Here is a 22500-nt window from a genome sequence, read left to right as displayed (position 1 = left end):
AAGTTTACATTCAATGCAATATTCAATTCAGTTCAAATTCTACTCAGTGTTTATTTATTTTGAGCTACTTTATTTTGTCCCTTGGCTTGGCTGTCCCACGGCACTAGACAGGAATCCTGCAAGCGATACGTCGGAGTCTTCATTAGATGCCGTTGGTTCTATGCTCATCGCTATAAACAGCTCCCTGGCCGTCCGTACCAGCTGTAGCATTGTTGATAAGTCACCCAGCTACAGCTGGGCTGGGGCTCTGCTCTTCATCGCAGCAGAGGAAGGGGACGGTGGTGGGCGCAGCCTTCTCGGAGCTCTGGCAGCTCAAAGTCACATTATCACACACTAAAGAACCGGTAGTTAATACAAACATACCAAGATTTAAATTAATGTAACATATAATTTCTACAGAGTAGGGTTAGGACTAGTCCAAGTCCAAGCCATTCTATCGCCGGTTTGATGAACTCATTCCTATTCCAACCCTTTTCCCCACTCTTGCTACTGTACACTACTCTTGTTTCGTATCAAGACATTTTTACATGAAAATGAGATCTAGCTACAGCTTAGAGTGGCGTGGCTGCTTGGTGCCTAACAATTTACGTGGTCCTTCAGATATAGCCCGAGGGGATGCCTCTGCCAGTGGTGTCTGTCTGCGTCTGGCCCCCCGTGTTATCAGCTAGCAGGGCCGTATATATAGCCAAACGCCCAGCACGCCGCAAGGAGGGCTCTAATTTAAGATTGTTACACACTAGGGCAATGTGGAACTCCTAACTTCACACTCTGCTTACAGTTGTGTGGTTCACATCTCCAAACCCAAGCCAGGACTATATTATACACCCGCTGCTAATGAGAGAAACACACGGCGTAGCTCTTTCTCTGCTCTTTCTTTCATTATCACTCAACCTCACCCTGTTTCACCTTGTGTCTCGCTCCCGTGCTCACACCATGGCTGACGTTGTTTGGGGCTCAACGCTGGGGTTTTTAAATAGCCTCCTAGCCTGGATCAGCCAGCCCAAAAAAGGCAGAAGGCATCAACAGGGCCCGTCGCCGCCCCCAGCCACCCCCACCCTCACCCAGAAATATCACTCTCCATCCCACTGGAAATACCCTTTTTTCCACCACATTGAATGGTATTTTGGCAGAACATGAAGAAATATCAGAAAGCCACAGTAAAGCCCCTTAGTCGCATATATTCCCTCACATAACTGGAAGCGTGAAGAAGTTGGGATTTGTTTACCTTTAGATGTGTTAACGTTTTAAAAAAGGAAATAACTTTTTTTCTTAAATGACCACCTTACTAGTATTTGATCCCATGATCAACAGGATCAAATCCCATTTAATCCCTCTGAAAGTCTCAATGTGTGACTTGAGTCACAATGTGTGACTTTAGGAAGGGTCAATTTACTTCTTCAACTAGCTCTTAGCTTCAAATGACCTGGAAGTATCTGTAGTCAATGCTGATCGATAGTGCTTTCAATGTTATCAATAAAATCATATCTGATACTGGTCAGCCAGTAACACTCTGTCAGCCAGTAACACTGGCTTCCATTCACTCGCCAGCCAAGCTATGCTTGTACGCATCACACAGCTGCACTGCCAGCTGTAATGGACAGAACGCTGTAATGGAGTTTTTGAAATTCTGAACTAGGAGGGGCTCAATCTAACACATTGTGACTTTAACGTGACTTACTGAGCTCATCTGGAGCTCAATATTTATTTCTATATAATCAATATATTCAAGCACCATTAATGAAATTAAGTTAACATTTTCAGTAGTGAAAGGACTTTGTAGTCTCAGTCAGCAGACGTCTGATGTCATGAGGAACCATTGGGGCTGAGTTCTGATCCGAGGAGGCCTAGGGTTAGCCTGTGAGCACAGGGTTTGAACCCAGGACCCTCCACCCGTACCTCCAGACTACCCTGTCCCTGAGAGGCAACACGTCCGATTGGGACTTGTAAGGGGAGTGAGGAAACCTGTGGCTAATCAGTACTTACGGACGCTGTTCTCCCCCAGGATCCTGGTGGGGGCCCCACGGGCCGCGGGCCAGGGGGCCCAGCAGGGCACGCGTCCCGGGGCACTGTTCAGGTGTCCCATCACGCCAGAGGAGTACGACTGTGAGCGAGTGGACATCGACGGAGATGGTCAGTGAGCTGTGGTCTCAGCCCTGGACTGGGATCGATGTGCCATGTTTGCCACTGTCATGTTGGATCCAAATGTCACAAAAATGCATCTGTGCACACAATGTATGTATCCCTTAATGTATATCATGGCTCAAGCCTGATACAATAAGTTGATTCTTGTCAGCTGTCCCATCTTTGACAGTAAGGTGAAACCGACTATTCATGCAATTTCTAATTCCTGCATGGGATAAACATTGTTTAATTGATTTATTGATTGATTTGTCTTCTAATTGGGCGAGTCATACGTGATTCAATGTTGGTTGTAGTGGAAGAATTGCAAACATAATAGCTTATATGACAATTAGAATTAGTGTGCAGGAATGTTCTTTTTAAATGCATTCGTATGAGCCTTTCATAATAACCCCTTGGATCAATGTTCCTCCCCAGTGAGTCTGGACAGAGAAAGCAAGGACAACCAGTGGCTGGGAGTCACAGTGAAGAGCCAGGGCATTGGAGGGAAGGTGGTGGTAAGTCCCCCCACATAACAGCACCACAACGCAGCCACAACAGTGCTAGGAGCTAGACCAATGATACATCGACGCGGCCACTTTCTTTGTGCTCTTCCTGTAATAGAAACTGTGGGTTTAAATGATGTTTATCTGGAACCCTAACCACTTGTTACCAACATATGAGTTGTAGGACGGGAATATCTGTTACTTTTTCTGGATTCAATTATTCTAAATTCCCAATGGTAAAGCAGAGCTCCGTTTTAACTCTCTCTCTCTCTCTCTCTCTCTCTCTCTCTCTCTCCCCCCCCCCCCCCCCTCCCAGACCTGCGCCCACCTGTACGAGCTACGGCAGCGGGTGAACCAGCCGTCGGAGACGCGCGACCCCATTGGCCGCTGTTACGTGCTGAGCGAGGACCTGACGGAGAGGGACGACCTGGACGGGGGCGAGTGGAAGTTCTGCGAGGGCCGGCCCCAGGGACACGAGCAGTTTGGCTTCTGTCAGCAGGGGCTGTCGGTCAGCTTCACCCCCGACAACAACTACATCCTGTTTGGGGCCCCGGGGACTTACAACTGGAAAGGTAATGGCGGCCGATTTGAGGAACGATGGCATATATATATGTGTGTGTGTGTGTGTGTGTGTGTGTGTGTGTGTGTGTGTGTGTGTGTGTGTAGTGTGTGTGTGTGTGTATTTGTCTGTATGTGTGTGTGATGCGATAGATCTTTGTACATTATTTTACTTATCTGATGTAAACAGGTCAAACATATTAAATATTTAGCATTTATTCTTGAACCTTATCATAGGACTCAGAAGAACTCTTTGTCCGGAAGATGGCTTGCCTTTTGGTGTTAGACTTTCTACTTTCCAGCAATGTTTGAAGTGATTGTTTGCATGTGAATTATTTTACGTCTACCTCTGCCGTCAGACAGTCAGACTTTACTTCTAGCACTGTGCATACTTTGAAATCGATTCATAACAGATAATGATGGATCTGCAGCATCATCAAGTCTTAAAATCCTACATTTGGAATAGTATCAAGAAACCTTTTTACAAGCAATTCCACTGCTGCTAACCAAAAGACAAGCCAGATACAAAAAGCGGGGATACGGTAAACTGCCAATCTGTAAGTTCTTTAGAGCAAACTCACTGTTCGTCCCATTAAGTTCCTTTCATTGGATCAACATTGTCTAATTGATTTATAATTCAATCTACTAATTGGAAACAGTATACATACTGATCAATGTTGGCTGTTCCATCAAATAGTGCCCGGGCATTGCTCTGGTGCATTCAATCACTATACGTCTGACATATGGTTCAGCCATATACAGTAGCACAAGCCATCAATCTAACTAAGAAGGTTTACTCTACATTTAGCATGCCTCCATTTGATAGTATATTCTATAACATAGCTGGATTTCCTCTGTAAGGCTATAAAGTAATTTCAGTTATCTTACTGGAAAACATTTTCATAAAAAAGCTCAAATAATGGATACTTTATTCAATTTATGTTACATATTTGCTTACAATGTATTTTAGATTTTGTATTACTGTATTTGCATGACAGTTTTGAGAGAATGAGTGTGTGTGTGGTGTGTGTGTGTGTGTGTGTGCACTGCATGAGAAACAGAGTGCTTTGCTGTGCCTTCACATCTTTGAATTCCAGGCGAGATGCGAGTCCAGCTCATCAACCAGAGTCTGCTGGATGTGGGTTTCTATGACGACGGGCCCTATGAGGTGGCCGATCAGAGACAGCTGAACGCGCGGCTGATCCCTCTGCCTTACCATAGTTACCTGGGTAGGATCCCTCCTCTCTGCTGACCGCTGACCGCGCACAGAGGAGAAGGACAGGGCCGGGGGGGGAAGGTTGACCTTTAACCTCTGTACCCAGAAAATAACTTTAAGCTCACATCCAAACGCTGGGATTTGACAGTCGGGCCAAACTGGCTCAGACTGGCTTAAGGACAGTTGTTGGCTGATCTGTTTATGACTCACCAGGGTCTAGAGACGACTACTTTTTTATACTGTCCCTGAGTATTACTTGTCCAAACATCTGACATATTTAATATAGTGTCACATTGAATCTTTTACACTGATGATCACATGATGATGAACAAAAAGGAAGAAACATTTTCAGTTCTGCAAGGGCGAGGCAGCCACAATGCATTCTGGGTACAGTCGGAGTATGAATTGTCAACCCCTCCCCCCATCCCCATGTCAGTGCTCAGTGGCTTCAAGAGGAGAGACACTAAGCCCCGCCCCCTGACTGAGCACCAATAAAACCGGCAAGCCATCTCACCTGCACCTCCTTGTCCCCCCCCCCCCTCCTTTATTTTCTTTCTTCATCACCCTTTTACCCCCACCATTCCACCACCCCTCCACCACCCCTGCACTGCTCTCTCTCTCTCTCTCTCTCTCTCTCTCTCTCTCTCTCTCTCTCTCTCTCGGTCTCTCTCTGGTCTGGGCCACAGGGCTCTTGTTCATGGCTAGCCCCTTCGAAGATACGCTGCTGTACAAAACGCAGGAGCCCTCCAGCCGCTCCACCTTTGAGGACGTAGCTCATAATAGCTACCTAGGTTTGTAGACGTGACGGGTGTCTGTTGTCTCCCGACCGGGGGCTGACTGGGCTTGTGGTGGTGTTGTCCTACTGTCTTCTCCGTCTCATCCGTTTGGTTTCTCTGAACTATAGTGTGTTTATAGCCAGTCGATAAATAATTATACCACCATCCGCTGATATGAAAAGATAGCCATTGTATTACTGTTTCTTCAGATTAAACATAAATTAACTGATGAAAACATAAGGCCAAATTTGTGAAATACATGCATACATAAATACGAACGCAATCCCTTGGATGATGACTTGACATCAATCAAATGGTTGTCTTTGAGTATTGCAGCAGGGTGTGTGTGTGTTGTGTGTGTTCTGTTCTCCGTCTGCTGGTCTCTGTTGTCGTCCCGTCCGTCTGTCCCGCCCGGTCTGTCAGTCAGAGGGCATGTGTCTGTCTCTCGTCTGTAAACAGCTCTCCAGGGCACTTGGTGGTGGCGGTGGATACCTCATAGGTGTCAATCAAATGTCTGCTTGTGGTTTGCTAACAACATTGGGAAGTTAGTGCATTAGTCAAATAACATTAGTGAGTTCATTTACCTCGGTGAGTAGATCAGCATGAGTGAGTCGATGAAGCCCTCTTCCATTAGCAACAGGGGACCAGGGACGTCCTCCAAAAGACTGTTATGGCTGTGGGGAAGGAGCATAGCCCTCTCTTAATAACCCTTTACCTTCTATGGTATGTGTATAATTATCGCTGAAGCAAATATATTAATTTATACATATATATTAAGTATTATTCCCGCCTGCATCGTCTTTTGGTTTGAGTGATTGTTTTGTCTAGTTTCTTGGCATCGATAATCAAGACCTTTAGTGGCTCGCTATTAAAAAGGATAACGTACCTTCCAGAAATGTATTTTTTAAAGGGCAAGTGTTTCCTTTGCATTAACAGCGTGGTTCCAATATCTCTCTTATATCTCCCCATACACTCCTCAAGATTCCCCGTTCATTTTACGCATAAAGTTCCCCAGTGACCTTCAACATGCGTTTAATAACTTGCATACCATCATCAATTTCTAACCCAATGACAATGAAACCCTCATTATTTTTTTTATTTATGACAGAGCAGAGGGACAGCTATTACTGATACATCCTCATTATCATTTATGATACTACACAAGCCTAAAGTCATCATGTGGTAGCCTTGTAATAATGGTCATGTTAGGTGGAAGCAATACCACATCAATGCATAGCCTTAAAGGTGCACCTGTACGATTGGGACAAAATAGGAGGCCAATTGTTGTTGAACATATTTTAATAATAGCCCTTTAAGCCAAGTGACCTATTGTTAGATTTGTACTCAGTCTTACAATACACACAATCAGAGTTTAACCTATTTCTATATTGCTGTACAATCAATTGGTTTCCTCCCGTTTTTCTCTACTGCCTGTAATTGGACAATTTTAAGGTCACAGTTGTCCTCGCGAGGACATTAACGACATGGCCACCCTCCCACGGCCTTTTAAAAACCTTTGTGGGAAACAGGCCCTTGGTTTAACAGAGGCCTGGTCGCGGTCGCCGGTCGCAGCACCGTGTGTTAAAGTCCCACCCAGAATAGCACCATGTCCCAGAGCGACAGTGACTAAAGAGTAGCAGCATCTCCATTTAAGGTCGAGTCGTTTCCCTTTCTCTTTTACGGGAACTGTCATGGCGGCCGTCGCATTCCACACCTGCCACCCCTAGAGCTGCTCTCTTGTTTGTCTGTCGTCGTTGTCTCCTTCATGGATATTAATTGTGCATGTTTACTCTTGACTAACGACCCCTCCCCCCAACCCCCTACCTCCCCTACCCTCCCTCCTCTCTTGGTTACCAGCCCTCTCTCACTTCCAACACTAGAGAAGCAGCCACTGCATGCCCGACCATAGGTTAAGTTTAGCTCCCTTTTATTTAAACAAAGTGATGTTTTCCACAGCTTGCCAACATACTGCCAACATGTCACATTTGCATTTCACATCTCTATCCCCACGGCATCAAACAGTTAAGCATTCCCTCACCAGCCCCCTCGCCCACAAGCTCACTTCCCACAGTCTTGCTGCCTACTTTATATGCAAACACATGATTACACTCTCCCATTCAAACAGGTACACACACACAAACAGACACACACACAATCAGTCACTTGATCAATGTCCCGCCACTACGTTTTCATCACCAGTGGCAACCGGTACTTTTCAGTGGCACCATGAATCTCAGGAGACAACAGTGAAGGCCCAGTATATCTTCTTCTATTTCACTTTACTACAACCCCCATTTGCTCTTCCCAAATGCACACAGACCCACAGCTTCTCCCCCTCCCCGGCTTAGACCTCTACTCACAATCGCAGTGCACCGTGGACGGTGGATATTTAACACCGCACTGAGTTTGGCATAAAATCAATAGTCACTTAAGGCACACATTTCATTAGTAAGGGGATGATTAGAACTACATGCAATGAAGAGGAGAGATGAGGCTTCTGAGCCACATGGTCAATACTGACCCTTCCTCCCTCTTCATCCTCTCACACGCACACTTTAACACACACACACACACGTACACACACACATACTCGCTTTTCTTTCTTTCACTCTTCAATCTCTCTCTCTCTCTTTCTCTCTCTCTCTCTCTGTCTCCCTCACTCTGTCTCTCCCTCACTCTCTCTCTCTGTCTGTCTCTCTCTCCCTCACTCTGTCTCTCTCTCTCTCTCTCCCTCACTCTGTCTCTCTCTCACCCTCCTTCCCTCACTCTGTCTCTCTGTCTCTCTCTGTCTCTCTCTCTCTCTCTCTCTCTCTCTCTCTCTCTCTCTCTCTCTCTCTCTCTCTCTCTCTCTCTCTCTCTCTCTCTCTCTCTCTCTCTCTCTCTCTCTCTCCCTCTCTCTCTCATTCTTACCCTATGTCTCTCTCACCATCCATCCCCAGGCTTCTCGGTGGACTCCGCCATGGGCATCATGAGCCTTGGTGAGTTGACCTTCGTGGCGGGCGCTCCCAGGGCCAACCACACGGGGGCGGTGGTGCTGCTGCGGAAGGACAACGTGTACCGCCTGGTGCCGCAGCACATCTTCTGGGGGGAGGAGCTGGCCTCGTCCTTCGGCTACTCGGTGGCCACCACCGACCTCAACAGGGACGGGTAAGTGGTACACCAGCTTCCTCAACCAGTAGCAGCCGGTGGAAATGGGTGGGAAATTGCGCCCGAAAAATCCATTCAACTCAGAGGTAACGATTGGTGGTTTAGTGACTCCGCCCACTAATGGGCTAACCATGTAATTAATATGCCCATTAGCAACCCAGGTTCGATTCCCTCCTGCGGTCGTACCCTGCATGTCTTCCCAAACCCACTTTTCTCTTCTCTCGTTAATCTCCTGTCCATATAGGAGCCCAAAGCCCATACAATTACACATATATTCACAAAACAAACCAAAGGATAACAAAGACTTTATCAAAGATTCCGCGTCGCTCTATCTTTTGGGTTTTCCTATTTCTAACCCTCCCTGATTCCTGCCTTCGTCCGACCTCCAGCTGGACAGACCTGATTGTGGGCGCCCCCAACTTCTTTGACCGCAAGGCGGAGATCGGCGGGGCCGTGTACGTGTACCTGAACCCCTTCGGCCACTGGGACGACCAGGCCCGGCCCATACGCCTCAACGGCACCTACGACTCCATGTTCGGCATGACGGTCAGCAGCATCGGGGACCTGGACCAGGACGGATACGGAGGTCGGCATCATGGAAACTCCTTTTCTCTTTATCTAGCTGTCTGTATCTCATTACATTGGGGCAGCTACCTCTGCAATAGATTTGAATTGTTATAATGTCAAGTAGAATTAGTGTTGAAATGGAATGATACTCATCAAATACTCTCCCTGCGTTTGCCTTTGTTTCCTTTGAGGTGATACTATAACTGCTGTTTTTCTTCTCTTTCAAACTTGGGCAGACATCGCGGTTGGAGCGCCGTTCGATGGCGACGGCAAGGTGTTTATCTACAGAGGGTCCGATGCGGGCATAGAAACGAAGCCAGCACAGGTGAGGGCACAACACGACGCAACACGCACACCCGCTGTGATGAGGTGGGGCATGACTTGGTTAAGTTATGAGAAGGAAGAAAGGGAGCCCATAAATGGATTGTGCTATTCAAAGCTGTGTTGGTTTTAATGGATGCTCCTTGCTCTTCAGGTCTTGGACGGGCGGGACTTTGACGTGAGGCGCTTCGGCTACTCCATCTCTGGCGGCCTGGACGTGGATAAGAACCAGTACCCGGACCTGGCTGTGGGTTCTCTCAACGACTCGGTGGTTCTCTTCAGGTGAGGAAACAAGAAGAAACATGATCACACTTTAGTTTTAGTATCATTTATGGTTTAGAGGCAGACTTTGATTTAATTAAATCATAGTAGTTAATTTGTGTCCCAGTACATTCAAGAATCATTTAAAACTTCTAATAACAAAGTATAAAACAGAAATGTACCCAAATGTACAAAAGCAACATATCTGTTGAAAATAATTACCAATTTCCAACCAACGTGTATTCCTACTGCTATACAGTACTCTGTTCTTTGTTTTTTAAAACTTTGTCGTGAAGCACTTAAAGTATACCCAGTATTGATTGTCTGCCTTTGATTATTCTCAGCCTCACTTAGAAGTCTCCTTGGATAAAAGCGTGAGCTGTTTTTAATGCCTTCTTCTTCCATTGATGTGCTGGTTGTCCTTGCTGTTACGGTGGTGTCTCAGATCCCGTCCGGTCATCCACGTGGTCAGGGACCTTTCTATAGAGCCTCAGAACGTCGATCTGGAGCAACGCAACTGTCAGGGCAGGGATGGAGTCTGGTAGGAAAACCGCACACAAATCATAAAACTACTAAAAAAAACAATAATAAAATCAGGTATTTCTATTGTCTATCAATATGTATTCAACTCTCTGTCTAGCAGCTATGTATCTATCCATCTCTCTTTCTGACTGTGTGTCTGTCTCTCCCTGTCTCTCTCTGTCTCTGTCATATTCTCTGTATCTTTATCTGTGTCTGAGTCTCTTTCGTCTCTCTCTCTCTCTCTCTCTCTCTCTCTCTCTCTCTCTCTCTCTCTCTCTCTCTCTCTCTCTCTCTCTCTCTCTCTCTCTCTCTCTCTCTCTCTCCCTCTCTCTGTTTCTCTCTCTGTCTCTCTCTCTCTCTTTCTCTCTGTCACTCTCTTTCCTATTGATGTCTGTCTGATATATACTGTATGTCTATCTGATAAATAAGTATGGGTTCTCTACTTCCCCTTAAGGAAATTATGAAATGAAACAAATCAAGATAAAATCAATGTCCTATTTGTTTTTCAGCGTGGAGGTGAAGGCATGCTTCACCTTTACAGCCCACCCAGAACACTACTCTCCACACATCAGTAAGTCTCTACACGTCCCCTTTAAATACACCACCACCACTTACAACACCTCTCCTGCACAGTGGACTCAACACTATTTATACACAGTATCTTTAACCCTGGATTAACCGTGGTTAGGCATTATTTTAAGGCCAGGGCTCCAGCTGTGTAATATAATATTCCCTTAGATGATGTTTACATATTTTCCATCCCTGGTGCTCTCTCTCTCAACATGCACTCTGTGTGTGTCTATGTGTGTGTGTATGTGTGTGTGCCCTGACATTTCTACCTCTCTTCGCTGTTGTTCTCTCCCTGTTGTTCTCTCTCTCTCTCTCTCTCTCTCTCTCTCTCTCTCTCTCTCTCTCTCTCTCTCTCTCTCTCTCTCTCTCTCTCTCTCTCTCTCTCTCTCGTCCACCCCAGCTCTGGTGGTCCACTTTGAAGCTGACGCCGAGCGCAGGAAGCTGGGCCTGCCCCACCGCGTTAACTTCCTGGGTCGCAGCTCGCTGATGCCGGAGTACACTCAGACAGAGGAGGTGGAGCTGCACAGACAGAGGCACCCTGTGTGCACCAGCGCTGTGTTCCAGCTGCACGTGAGTCACACGCACCTGATGCATTGATACAAAGCTGATGAAACAAGAGATAAAATGAAGGTTGAATTGACACCCAAGCAAGAGGTTGTGTTGCAGGTTTTATGTTGTCTTGGTGAACTTGATGACAAAACACGTGTGTACCAGGGTGACTGTTGCTGTTTTGTTATCATTATGAAGTCAAAAATATAGATCTGCGTCTCCAGATTCAATTAGAAGACCACCCATACAAACAAGCCATTTACAGTGCAATCCACACACATGGACGTTCATGGTTCACGCACTTTGACCAAAGCCTTATCGTTCCAACGGACCAAAACAAGCACTCTTCACCTCCTGTGGTGACCTATGACCTTTGAAGGTGTCTCCATACAGGAGAACCTGGGGGACAAGCTGCGGCCCATCTCCCTGGCCATCACACACACCATCAAGCCCGTCCCGCCACGCAGGCACTCGGGCTCCAAGCGGCTGGAGAAGCTGGCTCCCATCCTGAACGTGTGGCCCTCCAACACCCTGCACTCTGAGGTCAGCGGGACGGATTGAGATGGATGGTGTTCTTTGTCTTTCCCTGGAAGTACCACGAGGAATTTAGCTTCCTCTAAATAGCTGTGTGAAAAGCTCCCTTCATTCCGACCGGGGACAACGTCCTTTTTAAAGACCTTTATATGCATTTTGCATCGCCCACTCAGAACAATTGAACAATTGGTGGCCCAAGCACTTTCTCACACATTTATATATACGTTTTGAAACCAATTGAAGCATGCTAACCAAAATGTGTGTATTAGATCCAAACACAAAACGGCACAAGAATATCCTACACAACATCACTGAGGCTCGGGCAGATTGGTTTAAGAGAAGGAATAGGATTCATAATGGGTGCATATTATATATTCCTATTACATTTTTCTCCCCACAGGTTAACTTCTTGCGGGAGGGCTGTGGCGATGACAAGATCTGCCAGAGCAACCTGAAGCTGAGCTACCAGTTTGGAACACGACCTCTGAACTCTGACCTCTTCACCCCTCTGCCAAAGTTAGTGCCTAACACAACCTGCCGTTGAAGGGTAGAGATGTAATGTAACATGCTGTTGACCTGAACACGGTTGCCTGGCAACCAAGCACGCAGGGTCTATGTAAATGAGATTGCGGGTGCATGCTCGTGAATGCATTAAATAAATTGCCATAGCCGTCTATCGATGGATGCTGCATGTGTTTGACCATGCTCTCAAACCTTGGTTTTTAGTTTAAGTCTCTTGGCCATTAGTATCTGCTAAAATAAAATATAAAGCATGCTTTATTATTATTCTATTCATCAAGTTATTATAATTGCTACTGCCAAAAATAGTCTAGATCACCAATACGGAATTTGTTTCTGAATCCTTTCATTAGCATACATTCATGAATGTGGATTTGTATAATTGATTTACCCATGCTGTGAATTATTACATTATTCACATTAACAGTGTTTTACTTATGGAAAAAATAATCAATATATTCAATAATGCATAATGTCAATAACTTAACATACTATATGCAATAATGTTAACCTCTATTCTCAATGATGAAGACATTTACATTTTAGACATTGAGCAGGCGCATTTATCCAAAGTGACTGACAAAGGCTCTCACACACATCAACGGCATAGTCAACCATGCAAGGCAACTGGCAGCCCGTCGAGAGCAGTGAGCGTTAGGTGTCTTGCTCAGTGACACCCCGACACTCCAGCTAGGGGGAGCCGGGGATGAATCGGACTAACAACCCTCCAACCCCTCTACCTCTGAGCTAAGCCAACCCTATTTGCGCGTTCATTTCCACTAGGGTACCATTTATTCGTATTAGTGACCTGTATTTCTGCTGTGACACCCACATTCCCTGTCTGGGATAAACAAAGCGCATCTTCTCATCTTAATCCAAAATCCTTTCCCTTCCTGTCCCCCTTCCCCCTTGTGTCCAGAGACGATGAGGGGGTGCAGGTGTTCTCCATGACGGACCAGCGATCGGTGGTCCTGGAGATTACCATCACCAACTCCCCCTCGGACCCCCAGGACCCCGACGAGGACGGAGACGACGCGCACGCCGCCCAGCTGCTCATCTCCCTGCCCCCCACCCTCTCCTACATGGGCTCCCGCATCCCGGCACAGGTACCCCCGTTACAGCGACACACACACACGCACACAGACATACTACGGAAGGCCCCAAGGGTCACAACATCTAAGCTTTACAATACAAGGCAGTAACCTCCACAAGCGAGTCTTCAGTGTGCAAGAGCACAGTAATATAGTTTGACTCCTCAAATCATGGGTTTAATATGCGCATGACCGTGGATTTGCTATTTAAGGTTTTAGCATGCCACCTAGTGGCCACATATTTTAAGGAATAAGCAGTCCTGTAGTAATGAAAAAGACTGCATTCTTGTGAAAAAAATCTTGTTCACAACATTTTTTAACAATCATCAAACATTTAAAAAAATGGCGTGGAATAATGTGTTTTTAACCCTTAGAAAAAATAAATAATAACAATGATCTTGAAGTCCTTTGTTCACTCCTGATGAAGTTGGATTGATTTTGGTTTGGTTTCTTATGGTCCCAGTCACAAGTACGATGTGAGCTCAACCAAAATGGCACCCAGACTGAGTGTGAGTTGGGGAACCCGGTCAAACGAGACTCTACGGTAAGGCAGTAACCATGGAGAAGTTCCCTCTTCAATGTGTCAATGTATTTGTTATTCGATGAGGAAGATGTTGAAGTATAAAATAAATTAGATCCCTTATTAATTACACTCACAAAGCATATTAAGTGAAGTTGATGTAACTGTTTGTTATTGCCATTTGATTTATGTAAATGAAGAAGTCACCATGCATTATTTAAGATTCTTACACATACTTGCTAAAAATTCCTTCAAATTTTGAGTAGTATTTCAATATATTGTAATGTTACAATGTTTCTGGACAACAAAATAACATTTAGATTTTTTTTTTAGATAAAATTCTCCATCATTTTAGGAACTTCCAATATCACCATAGAGACAACCGAGCTCAAAGTTGATCTCCTTTTAAAAACGTAAGAATCTTTTTACATTTTCAATTTGAATGAACACTATATCAAAAAGAAAAAGATCAATATAAAATAATGCAATATACTGTACTTTTAATACTGCAAACACAACCCAAAATAATCTTGATCGGAAACGTAAATATCCCTTGTTCCTTTCGTATTGGTTTTCAGAATCAGTGAGCAACCAGACCTGGCGCCAGTCAAAGCGCTTGCTAAAATGGTGATAGAGCTCCCCCTGTTGGTCAGTGTGTAAGTACACCCTCCAAAACCTCTGCTAATGGCCTCTTTCCCTCTCTTTACAAAATAAATGTCGTCTATCCATTCAGCCACGGGATAGAGAGAGACACATTGTTGGCGAGGAATGCTTATGGAGCTAGTGATGTCATGTTGCTTCTTTGATCCGACTGGACAGGGCTGTGAAGCTGTGCCAGTATGTGCTTCTGTGAGAGACTCTCATGTGACCCTGTGTGTGTGTGTGTGTGTGTGTGTGTGTGTGTGTGTGTGTGTGTGTGCGTGTGCGTGTGCGCGTGCGCGTGCACGTGCGTGCGTGTGCGTGTGCGTGTGTGTGTGTGCGTGTGTGCGTGTGTGTGTGTGTGTGCAGGGTGGCCCGTCCCCACCAGCTGTTCTTCAGCGGGGCCGTGAGGGGCGAGAGTGCCATGTCCACGCTGGACGACGTGGGGAGCCCTGTGGATTTTGAGTTCACGGTGAGAGCTTTGAGAGTTTGTTGAGGGTCAGCTGTTACCCCAGCCGGTAGCAACCCAAGCCGGTGACAACAGTCTATGCCACTGTCAGGTATAGCAACAGTAGGGTTGTCAAATAGGTTGCTTGAATAAAATAACATTTGGGAATTTAGCTCTTTTCAAAAAGCGACTCACAATACGTGAATTTAAATACATTTCATCAAGGAGCAGGTATGGTTAGGCACCTTGAAGCTTGACTTTAGGGTAATTTGGATTTGAACCAACAACCATCTGGCTGGGAGTCTTAACACCCTGATTGCTAACTAGACTATCCTGCCTTCCAGTCCTGCTAGAGGTATCAAAAGTACACCATACATCTAAATAAACTAGGGGCCTATTGCTTGGTAAGGCACAGAGCATGCAATCTTTTAGAACGCGTGCCTTTCGGACAAAGTCAATAGGGATTATTGACTTTGTGTGTGTGTGTGTGTGTGTGTGTGTGTGTGTGTGTGTGTGTGTGTGTGTGTGTGTGTGTGTGTGTGTGTGTGTGTGTGTATGTGTGTGTGCGTATTGTCGAATATATCTTACATTCGGGTGGGATACTATATCTATCTATTTTTACTGCTATCAGGTATCCAATCCAGGCCAAGAGGTGCAGACGCTGGGGTCAGCCTTCCTCAACATCTTGTGGCCGTATGAGTTGGCCAATGGAAAGTGGCTCCTGTATCCTGCCAGCCTGAAGTTCGAGAACCACCCGGACATACGCTGCACCTCGTCAGAGGATCTCAACCCGCTGAAACTCTCCCACAGCAAGGATGTAGAAGAGGCCCTGCAGTCCAAACATCTGAGGGTAGGTGGAGGGGTGCATTAAGTTCCTTTAGTAACACGAGCCAGTCGTAAAGTTAGACAATTATGCCAAACCTATGATATTTATATAGTTAACAGAAAAATAAAGATATATTGGTACGTTCTTCCAATTGATTTGGAAACTTCAATGCAATTGAACGTCATTGTTTTGCATTTATGTGTATTTTTTTAAGTAGTTGCATTGTCTTGCAAATGTACCTTACACTTGATGGTTCTGCTTTAACCCCTTCATCACTGTGTCTTTGTCTGTTAACCTTGTGCATCAGGCGGGGAGGAAGAGCCGGTCTCACCCTGAAGACGAGGGTCATGGGGGCCAGGTGATGACGAAGGGCAACGCGGGACGGACCACCCCGGCGGTGGCTGCCTCAGAGCGACGAAAGTCCCTCAAACTGGTAAGATGAGGCGGAGGGACCCTTAGGGAACAAGTCGGCACACACTCACACACAAACACACACACACACACACACACACGCACGCACGCACGCACGCACGCACGCACGCACACACACACACACACACACACAAACGTGTCTGTTTGTAATTTCTTTATATAAAATAACAAACGCACAATTAAATGTATAGATTACGCTCGTATGCACAAGAATTCAATACCAGATTTTCTGCTACACATTGATCACATATTCAGCCACTAATCTCTTTATCTCTCTCTTTCTCTCTGTTACCCAGGACTGTCTGTTGGGTTCTGCACGATGTGTGCTCTTCCGGTGCCCCCTTTATAGTCTGGCCAGTCAGGCTGTCCTCAAAATACACGCCAGGCTATGGAACAGCACGTTCATAGAGGTAAGAGAAGGCCTTGCAAACACATCAGCTAAGACCAGACCAGAACGTCTTCCCCCCTCTCTCTCTGTCCCCTTTCTCTCTCGCTGTGTCGCTCTCTCTCATGCACACCATCTCTGATCATTTCTCCTCATCCCTCCTCTTCTCCGTTCCTCCATCCCCAGGAGTTCCCATCCATCAGTGCTCTGGAGCTGGTGATCCGGGCCAACGTCACGGTGAAGTCCACCATCAAACACCTGCTCCTCAGGGATGCTGCTGCTCAGGTGGAAACCCTTATCAGACACACAACATCACCTTCCCATCGCGCTGATGGCTCTTTCACATTTAGCCACTTTGGCTATCATTTAGGCTTCACAACCTTTTTCGGAACCATATGTACCGTCACAGACATCAGTACGGCTCAATACCAAACCGCTTTCTCAATACCAAACCAGACATGTTATATTATTATGTTCAAAGAAACTTGAAGAGGCGTCCTTCTGTTAATAGATCAGCAACGATCAATATGTTATATTGACAAATTGAAGGAACCCTGTAAACTGATCATAGTCCCTAACCACTAGATTTAGCGGACACTTCACTCCAAAGCCACTCCCAGCCAAGGCTGAGAACACTCAAGGGATACAATCAATACGGGAGCAACTGGATAAATTGAGTGCTGTACAAGTACAACTAAAGAGGGTGCTTTGAATGAATCAAATGGTGATCAGATGTTAGATTGCAATACTATGAGATTAAATGTTCTGCTCTGCAGACTTTACGATGGAGGGAGCGAACTATAAAGAGCAAGACCCCTCGTTGAGGTAGACTGGATGTTATTTTGAGATGCGAAAGCACAGTCAGATCCGACGTTGGGCCAAGCCAAAGCTGGACACTGTGGTGCTGTCAGGAGAAGCTTTGGGCATACAACGAGTGTGAGAAGGAGGCTATTCTGCCAGCTTCCACATTCTGCCCAGGACACTGAGCTAGCCAAGGGGACGTACAGACATATTCTTGGCTTTGGCTTAATCCTCATCTTCCCACATACTTAGACAGAATTAACTCTCTTTAATTCTTACACAAAATGCTTAGTGTATAAGAATTGTATTAACTCTTAACCACTCATCTCCGGTTGAGTGGATCTGCGGCTGCAATTACAGTTACAGCTGCAGATAAGTACGACGCAAACGAAAAAAAAACGTGCTAAGATTGTACGATTGTACAGAGATCAGACATAGCCCAACTGATTCGGTGGGTCAGCCAATGTTAGCTGATCACTGCTGTGTCTAACGCCCATGAAGCAGTGTGTTATTGAGAGGGGCTTTGTGTCGGACCTACAGGTTCCAGTGATGGTGTACCCAGAGCCCGGCCTGGCCGACCAGTACCAGATTCCCTGGTGGATCATCCTCATTGCCGTGCTGGCAGGCATCCTGCTGCTCACCCTGCTGGTCTGCCTCCTGTGGAAGGTAAACTGATCCCAACCCCCGTAGTCATAGTCATTTACACATGGATATACACTGCATCTCTCTCTGTCTCTCTCTCTCTCTCTCTCTCTCTCTGTCTCTCTCTCTCTCTCTCTCTCTCTCTCTCTCTCTCTCTCTCTCTCTGTCTCTCTCTCTCTCTGTCTCTCTCTCTCTCTCTCTCTCTCTCTCTCTCTCTCTCTCTCTCTCTCTCTCTCTCTCTCTCTCTCTCTCTCTCTCTGTCTGTCTGTCTGTCTGTCTGTCTGTCTGTCTGTCTGTCTGTCTGTCTGTCTGTCTGTCTGTCTGCCTGCCTGCCTGTCTGTCTGTCTGTCTGTCTGTCTGTCTGTCTGTCTGTCTGTCTGTCTCTCTGTCTCTCTGTCTCTGTCTCTCTGTCTCTCTCTGTCTCTCTGTCTCTCTGTCTCTCTCTGTCTCTCTCTCTCTCTCTGTCTCTCTGTCTCTCTGTCTCTCTGTCTCTCTGTCTCTCTCTCTCTCTCTCTGTCTCTCTCTCTGTCTCTCTATCCCTCTGTCTCTCTGTCTCTCTCTGTCTCTCTCTGTCTCTCTGTCTCTCTGTCTCTCTCTCTCTCTCTCTCTCTCTCTGTCTCTCTGTCCCTCTGTCTCTCTGTCTCTCTCTCTCTGTCTCTGTCTCTCTGTTATTGGCTTGAGTCACGACCCGCTGGAATCAATGGTCATGAGACATCCGCTGGATGATTACGTCATGAATGATCGAAACTTACACTGTCTGAGCAAAGTAGAAGGGGTTCAATACAAGTTTAATGTAGTATTAGCATTGATTACATTAGAACTAGGTCTTATTCACACTTGATTAGTGTAGACAAGATTGGGTTCAGATTCCATTCAGTATGGTTGATCCTTCTCATTAAATCTGCAATGAATAGCTATTAATATATTTTATAAATATATGTTTCTCGCCCAGCGCCCAGCCAGGGAATTTTCTATAAGTCCTCATATTATTATTGTTATTATAATTAGCTACTACAACTCAAGCCACACAAGGTGTTAATGGGAAACCTTACATAGTGTAGGTTTAATGGTCCATATTTTTAAAGAGCTATTTCGAATAGATCACCAGTTCCTCTCAATAGCATCACCTCATTCCTGCCACTCTCGCTAATCTTTTCCTACATGTGTCAATCAGTTACTTATTTTTGTGTTGTTTATTTCTCTCCCATTCCCATTACCATTTATTCCTTCAATGTTCATTCTGCTGAACTATTTCCCTTCTTTTTTTTTCTGTGTTTCCCACCGTGTCTGTCACTCTCTCTATTTCCTATGTCCTTCTCCACACTCATTATTTCCCTCAAAAATGTCCTCGTCTTACTGTTTATTTTAAATCATTTCACTCTTACATTTACCTCTTTCCCTCTCTCTTCTCGATCCCCTCTGTACTATCTGTTCTTTCTTTCCCCTCCACATTGTCCCTCCTTCACCTCCTTTCTATCTGTCTTTCCCCTCCACACTGTCCCTCCTTCACCTCCTCCTGCTCCATCCTGCCTCAATCGTCCGCATCGGGGGGGTTGTTGCTCTTCCAGTGTGGATTCTTCAAGCGCAGCAAGCCGCGCCGCCACTTTGAGACGGAGTTCTACCGCGCCCACCTGGGGGTCCAGCCCTCGGAGGCGGAGAAGCAGGCCTCTGAGCTATAGGGTCACCCCCACCCCCAAAAATACCCCCCCCCCCCCCCCCCCTTCCTGATTTTCTCTGGCCTGCTCTCCCCTCCCCCTTTCCCAAAGCGGTAAACAAGCCTCCCCCTCCATTCTCATGGCTTTGGTGGTCTTGGTGTGCGGAGTAGGGGCATGGTGCGAGTGCTTTGATGGCCGGTCTGGGCTGGTGGTCTGTGTGGCCGCCGGGCGGGGAACAGAGGGCGAACAGACATTGACTAATGACCCACTGTTAGATACTCAGAGATTATTCATGCACATTTCAGTTATTGCTACAATGAGACAAGAATGGTCAAAGTAAACAACAATAAAAGTGTTAACGATATGTTTCACCACACTGCGTCCTTGCTGGGCCAGTATATACAGACACAAATTTCCAATCAATATCCTTCTTGGCAGCATTCGCCCCTTCTTCCTCTCCCTACCTGTGGGCCCTCTGAACACCGCCCAGACCTCTCACGGGACAGGCCGTCCAGAAAGCTGTTCTGCTTTGTTTTGCTGTGTCTGTGGTTGACCTGGCAGTGTGTGAAGACTTCTCGCCCTTTTTTCTTTTGACATACTGGCAGCGGTTCTAAGTGGTCCACTTCACGTGGAGTTGTTCCTTCTCACCACTTATTCTCAACCCCTTATCCAATACCTCCCCCAGCTCACTCCTAGCTTTCAAGCCAAAATAACAGTGTGTATTTGAAATCTATTCGAGCGCTGCCTCCAGGTGCAGTGTTCTGTGTTTCTCTGTGTGTGTATTGCCACGTGTGTATGCTTTCCAGTTTCCACACATTGGCACTTTTGAGAGTGGAGCGTGCGGTTCTTCTCAATGAAACTAAATTGTAGTGTAAAGCATGTGGCTGTGCACTTTTTCTGTCCGTGTTTGTACAACAGAATAACTGCTTTCTGCCCTCTGCTCTGTGTTTAATAGATTGAATAGGTTGGCACATTCCTGGAATACCTTTTACAAACCTATATGCCCTTTGAAGCACAACAGAGTTGAGATTAATCACGAGATCATTCGGAGCATTAACATATGTCTCCCTTCCTCCTTTCTACTTTGGCTCCGGCCAACAGTGTGGCTTTTTCCAGCGGGCCCAGTACAAAGACAAGGTGCCCCAGTATCACGCGGTGAAGATCCCTCGCCAGGACCGACCTCAGTTCTCCACTGAGAAGCCGGGGCCCATCCAGAAGAAGGAATGGAGCACCCACTGGAGCGATAGCGCCTCCTAGCTGACCCTGTGTGCACTGCACCCCACACTCACCCCTGGTTGAGCTGCTGCTGACGTCCCCTCAAGACAACGATCGACTTGTAAAGTGAACGGGGACCCGATGTCATCACCAACTGACTCTGCTCATCGTACTGTAGCAATATTAATGGATTCAATGTGCGTTATTTCGTGAGCTGGTCTTTCTATCTTCTGCCTTCTTCCTGCATTCACACACACAAGCACACACAAGCACACACACATACACACAGAGTTGCTGGGCTGAGGGCTGGCATTTGATGGATTGTCTATATTTGCACTGCGTTTCTATTTGACCATTTAAAGTCAATAATGTTGAGCCTCATGAATCAATACTCAAGAGTGTAGCTCACTCAATGCCTCACAGCCTCCAGAAGAAGTGCTCAAATTGACTTCGTACACACACCCCCATCAATATTGACCGAAACACACACACACACACACACACACACACACGCGCACACACACACACACACACACACACACACACACACACACACACACACACACACACACACATACACACACACACACACACACACACACACACACACACACACACACACACACACACACACACACACACACACACACACACACACACACACACATTTATGTAACATGGGAAGCGTTATCAAATGGTTACAGATATAAGCTGTAATTCAAAATACCAAAGGGCTGTGTTTTTGGTTAAGGCTGACCACACAATTGTTCTGTTTATGTGAAATTATTTTCAGATACACACAATGCCCATCAGAGTAGGAGCCATTTTTTTCAATTTAATTTATGGTTATCAAATATAGACAAACATATTTTTTTCTGAGTGAACTTGAAAAAGATCAGGGGAAACGCAACGTTGCTTGCAAAATGTTGACGGTCTATGACATCTGCTAATCTGCTAGCCTGATTAGCTTCGGTGACAAATATAGATACCTTTTGGTTTATTTGTCGTCTTCGAACAGCTAATGTTAGTCAAAGGTCGATGAAGGTTCATCAAAATAATATGATTCATACTTTCTATAGAAAACATACCATATTCCCACATATAGTAGTGTAAATAAATAAAAATATGAAATGTACAAGGTTTCAGATAACCTGGGTGTTTTTGTAAAAGGGGATGTCATCCCCTTTGTAAAAAGAAAAAGACTTTCATCCAATTATTTGATTAAATGTACTAACCTGCTTGAAACAATGTACCTGGTGAAAGGGCCTGTGCCAACCAGGATATTGTACATTATTACTTTGGTACTTACATTTCTAACTGCATACAATTAAGTGCCTTATTGTAAAAATGTGGCGCTACTGTATTTAGGGGGAAAAAAATACTTAAAATGCTGCCTTCAAGTATCTATTTAAAACCTATGGAAATGGGAATGCATCCCAGCTCATATGAAACAAATTGGGCATGAGGGAAGATCCCCGGAGAGTGAATGGAATATGTCTGCCAGGAGGGAGATCTGTTTTTAAGAACAGAAGAGGAAATAAGAAATACTTACGTTTGGCACATTGTACATTAGCACATAAGAAGGACTTTGATTGGGCGTATTGGTGCATTTGGGCACAGGAAGTGGCTATGAAGCATGTACAAGGAGCTTGTTTTAGGTATTGCTGGACAATCTCATGATA

General features: G+C 45.7%; 1 protein-coding gene across 5 annotated transcripts in view; it reads left to right on the top strand.

Annotated features, from left to right (window-relative positions):
• Positions 1-21064, top strand: part of itga7 (integrin, alpha 7) — a 35290-nt gene extending 14226 nt beyond the window's left edge. For 2 of the 5 annotated variants that reach the window (XM_030375330.1, XM_030375329.1), the window contains 24 exons: positions 2003-2130; positions 2557-2636; positions 2941-3196; positions 4280-4411; positions 8114-8321; positions 8711-8907; positions 9125-9213; positions 9364-9491; positions 9916-10011; positions 10502-10563; positions 10963-11132; positions 11505-11654; positions 12046-12161; positions 13084-13270; positions 13719-13799; positions 14109-14188; positions 14354-14431; positions 14784-14886; positions 15494-15712; positions 15996-16121; positions 16417-16530; positions 16692-16790; positions 17847-17972; positions 20705-21064. In XM_030375330.1, the coding sequence (XP_030231190.1) occupies positions 2003-2130; positions 2557-2636; positions 2941-3196; positions 4280-4411; positions 8114-8321; positions 8711-8907; positions 9125-9213; positions 9364-9491; positions 9916-10011; positions 10502-10563; positions 10963-11132; positions 11505-11654; positions 12046-12161; positions 13084-13270; positions 13719-13799; positions 14109-14188; positions 14354-14431; positions 14784-14886; positions 15494-15712; positions 15996-16121; positions 16417-16530; positions 16692-16790; positions 17847-17972; positions 20705-20860 (3181 nt within the window). In that variant the 3' untranslated portion in view covers positions 20861-21064. Of the gene's footprint in view, positions 1-2002; positions 2131-2556; positions 2637-2940; positions 3197-4279; positions 4412-5084; positions 5190-8113; positions 8322-8710; positions 8908-9124; positions 9214-9363; positions 9492-9915; positions 10012-10501; positions 10564-10962; positions 11133-11504; positions 11655-12045; positions 12162-13083; positions 13271-13718; positions 13800-14108; positions 14189-14353; positions 14432-14783; positions 14887-15493; positions 15713-15995; positions 16122-16416; positions 16531-16691; positions 16791-17846; positions 17973-19516; positions 19653-20704 lie in introns of those variants that run through there. The other 3 variants (XM_030375331.1, XM_030375333.1, XM_030375332.1) reach the window with 3 other exon arrangements.
• Positions 21065-22500: the final 1436 nt, after the last annotated feature.

Source organism: Gadus morhua, chromosome 13, assembly GCF_902167405.1.
Source record: "Gadus morhua chromosome 13, gadMor3.0, whole genome shotgun sequence".
Lineage (NCBI taxonomy): Eukaryota > Metazoa > Chordata > Actinopteri > Gadiformes > Gadidae > Gadus > Gadus morhua.
This window is presented reverse-complemented; position numbering and strand designations above follow the sequence as displayed.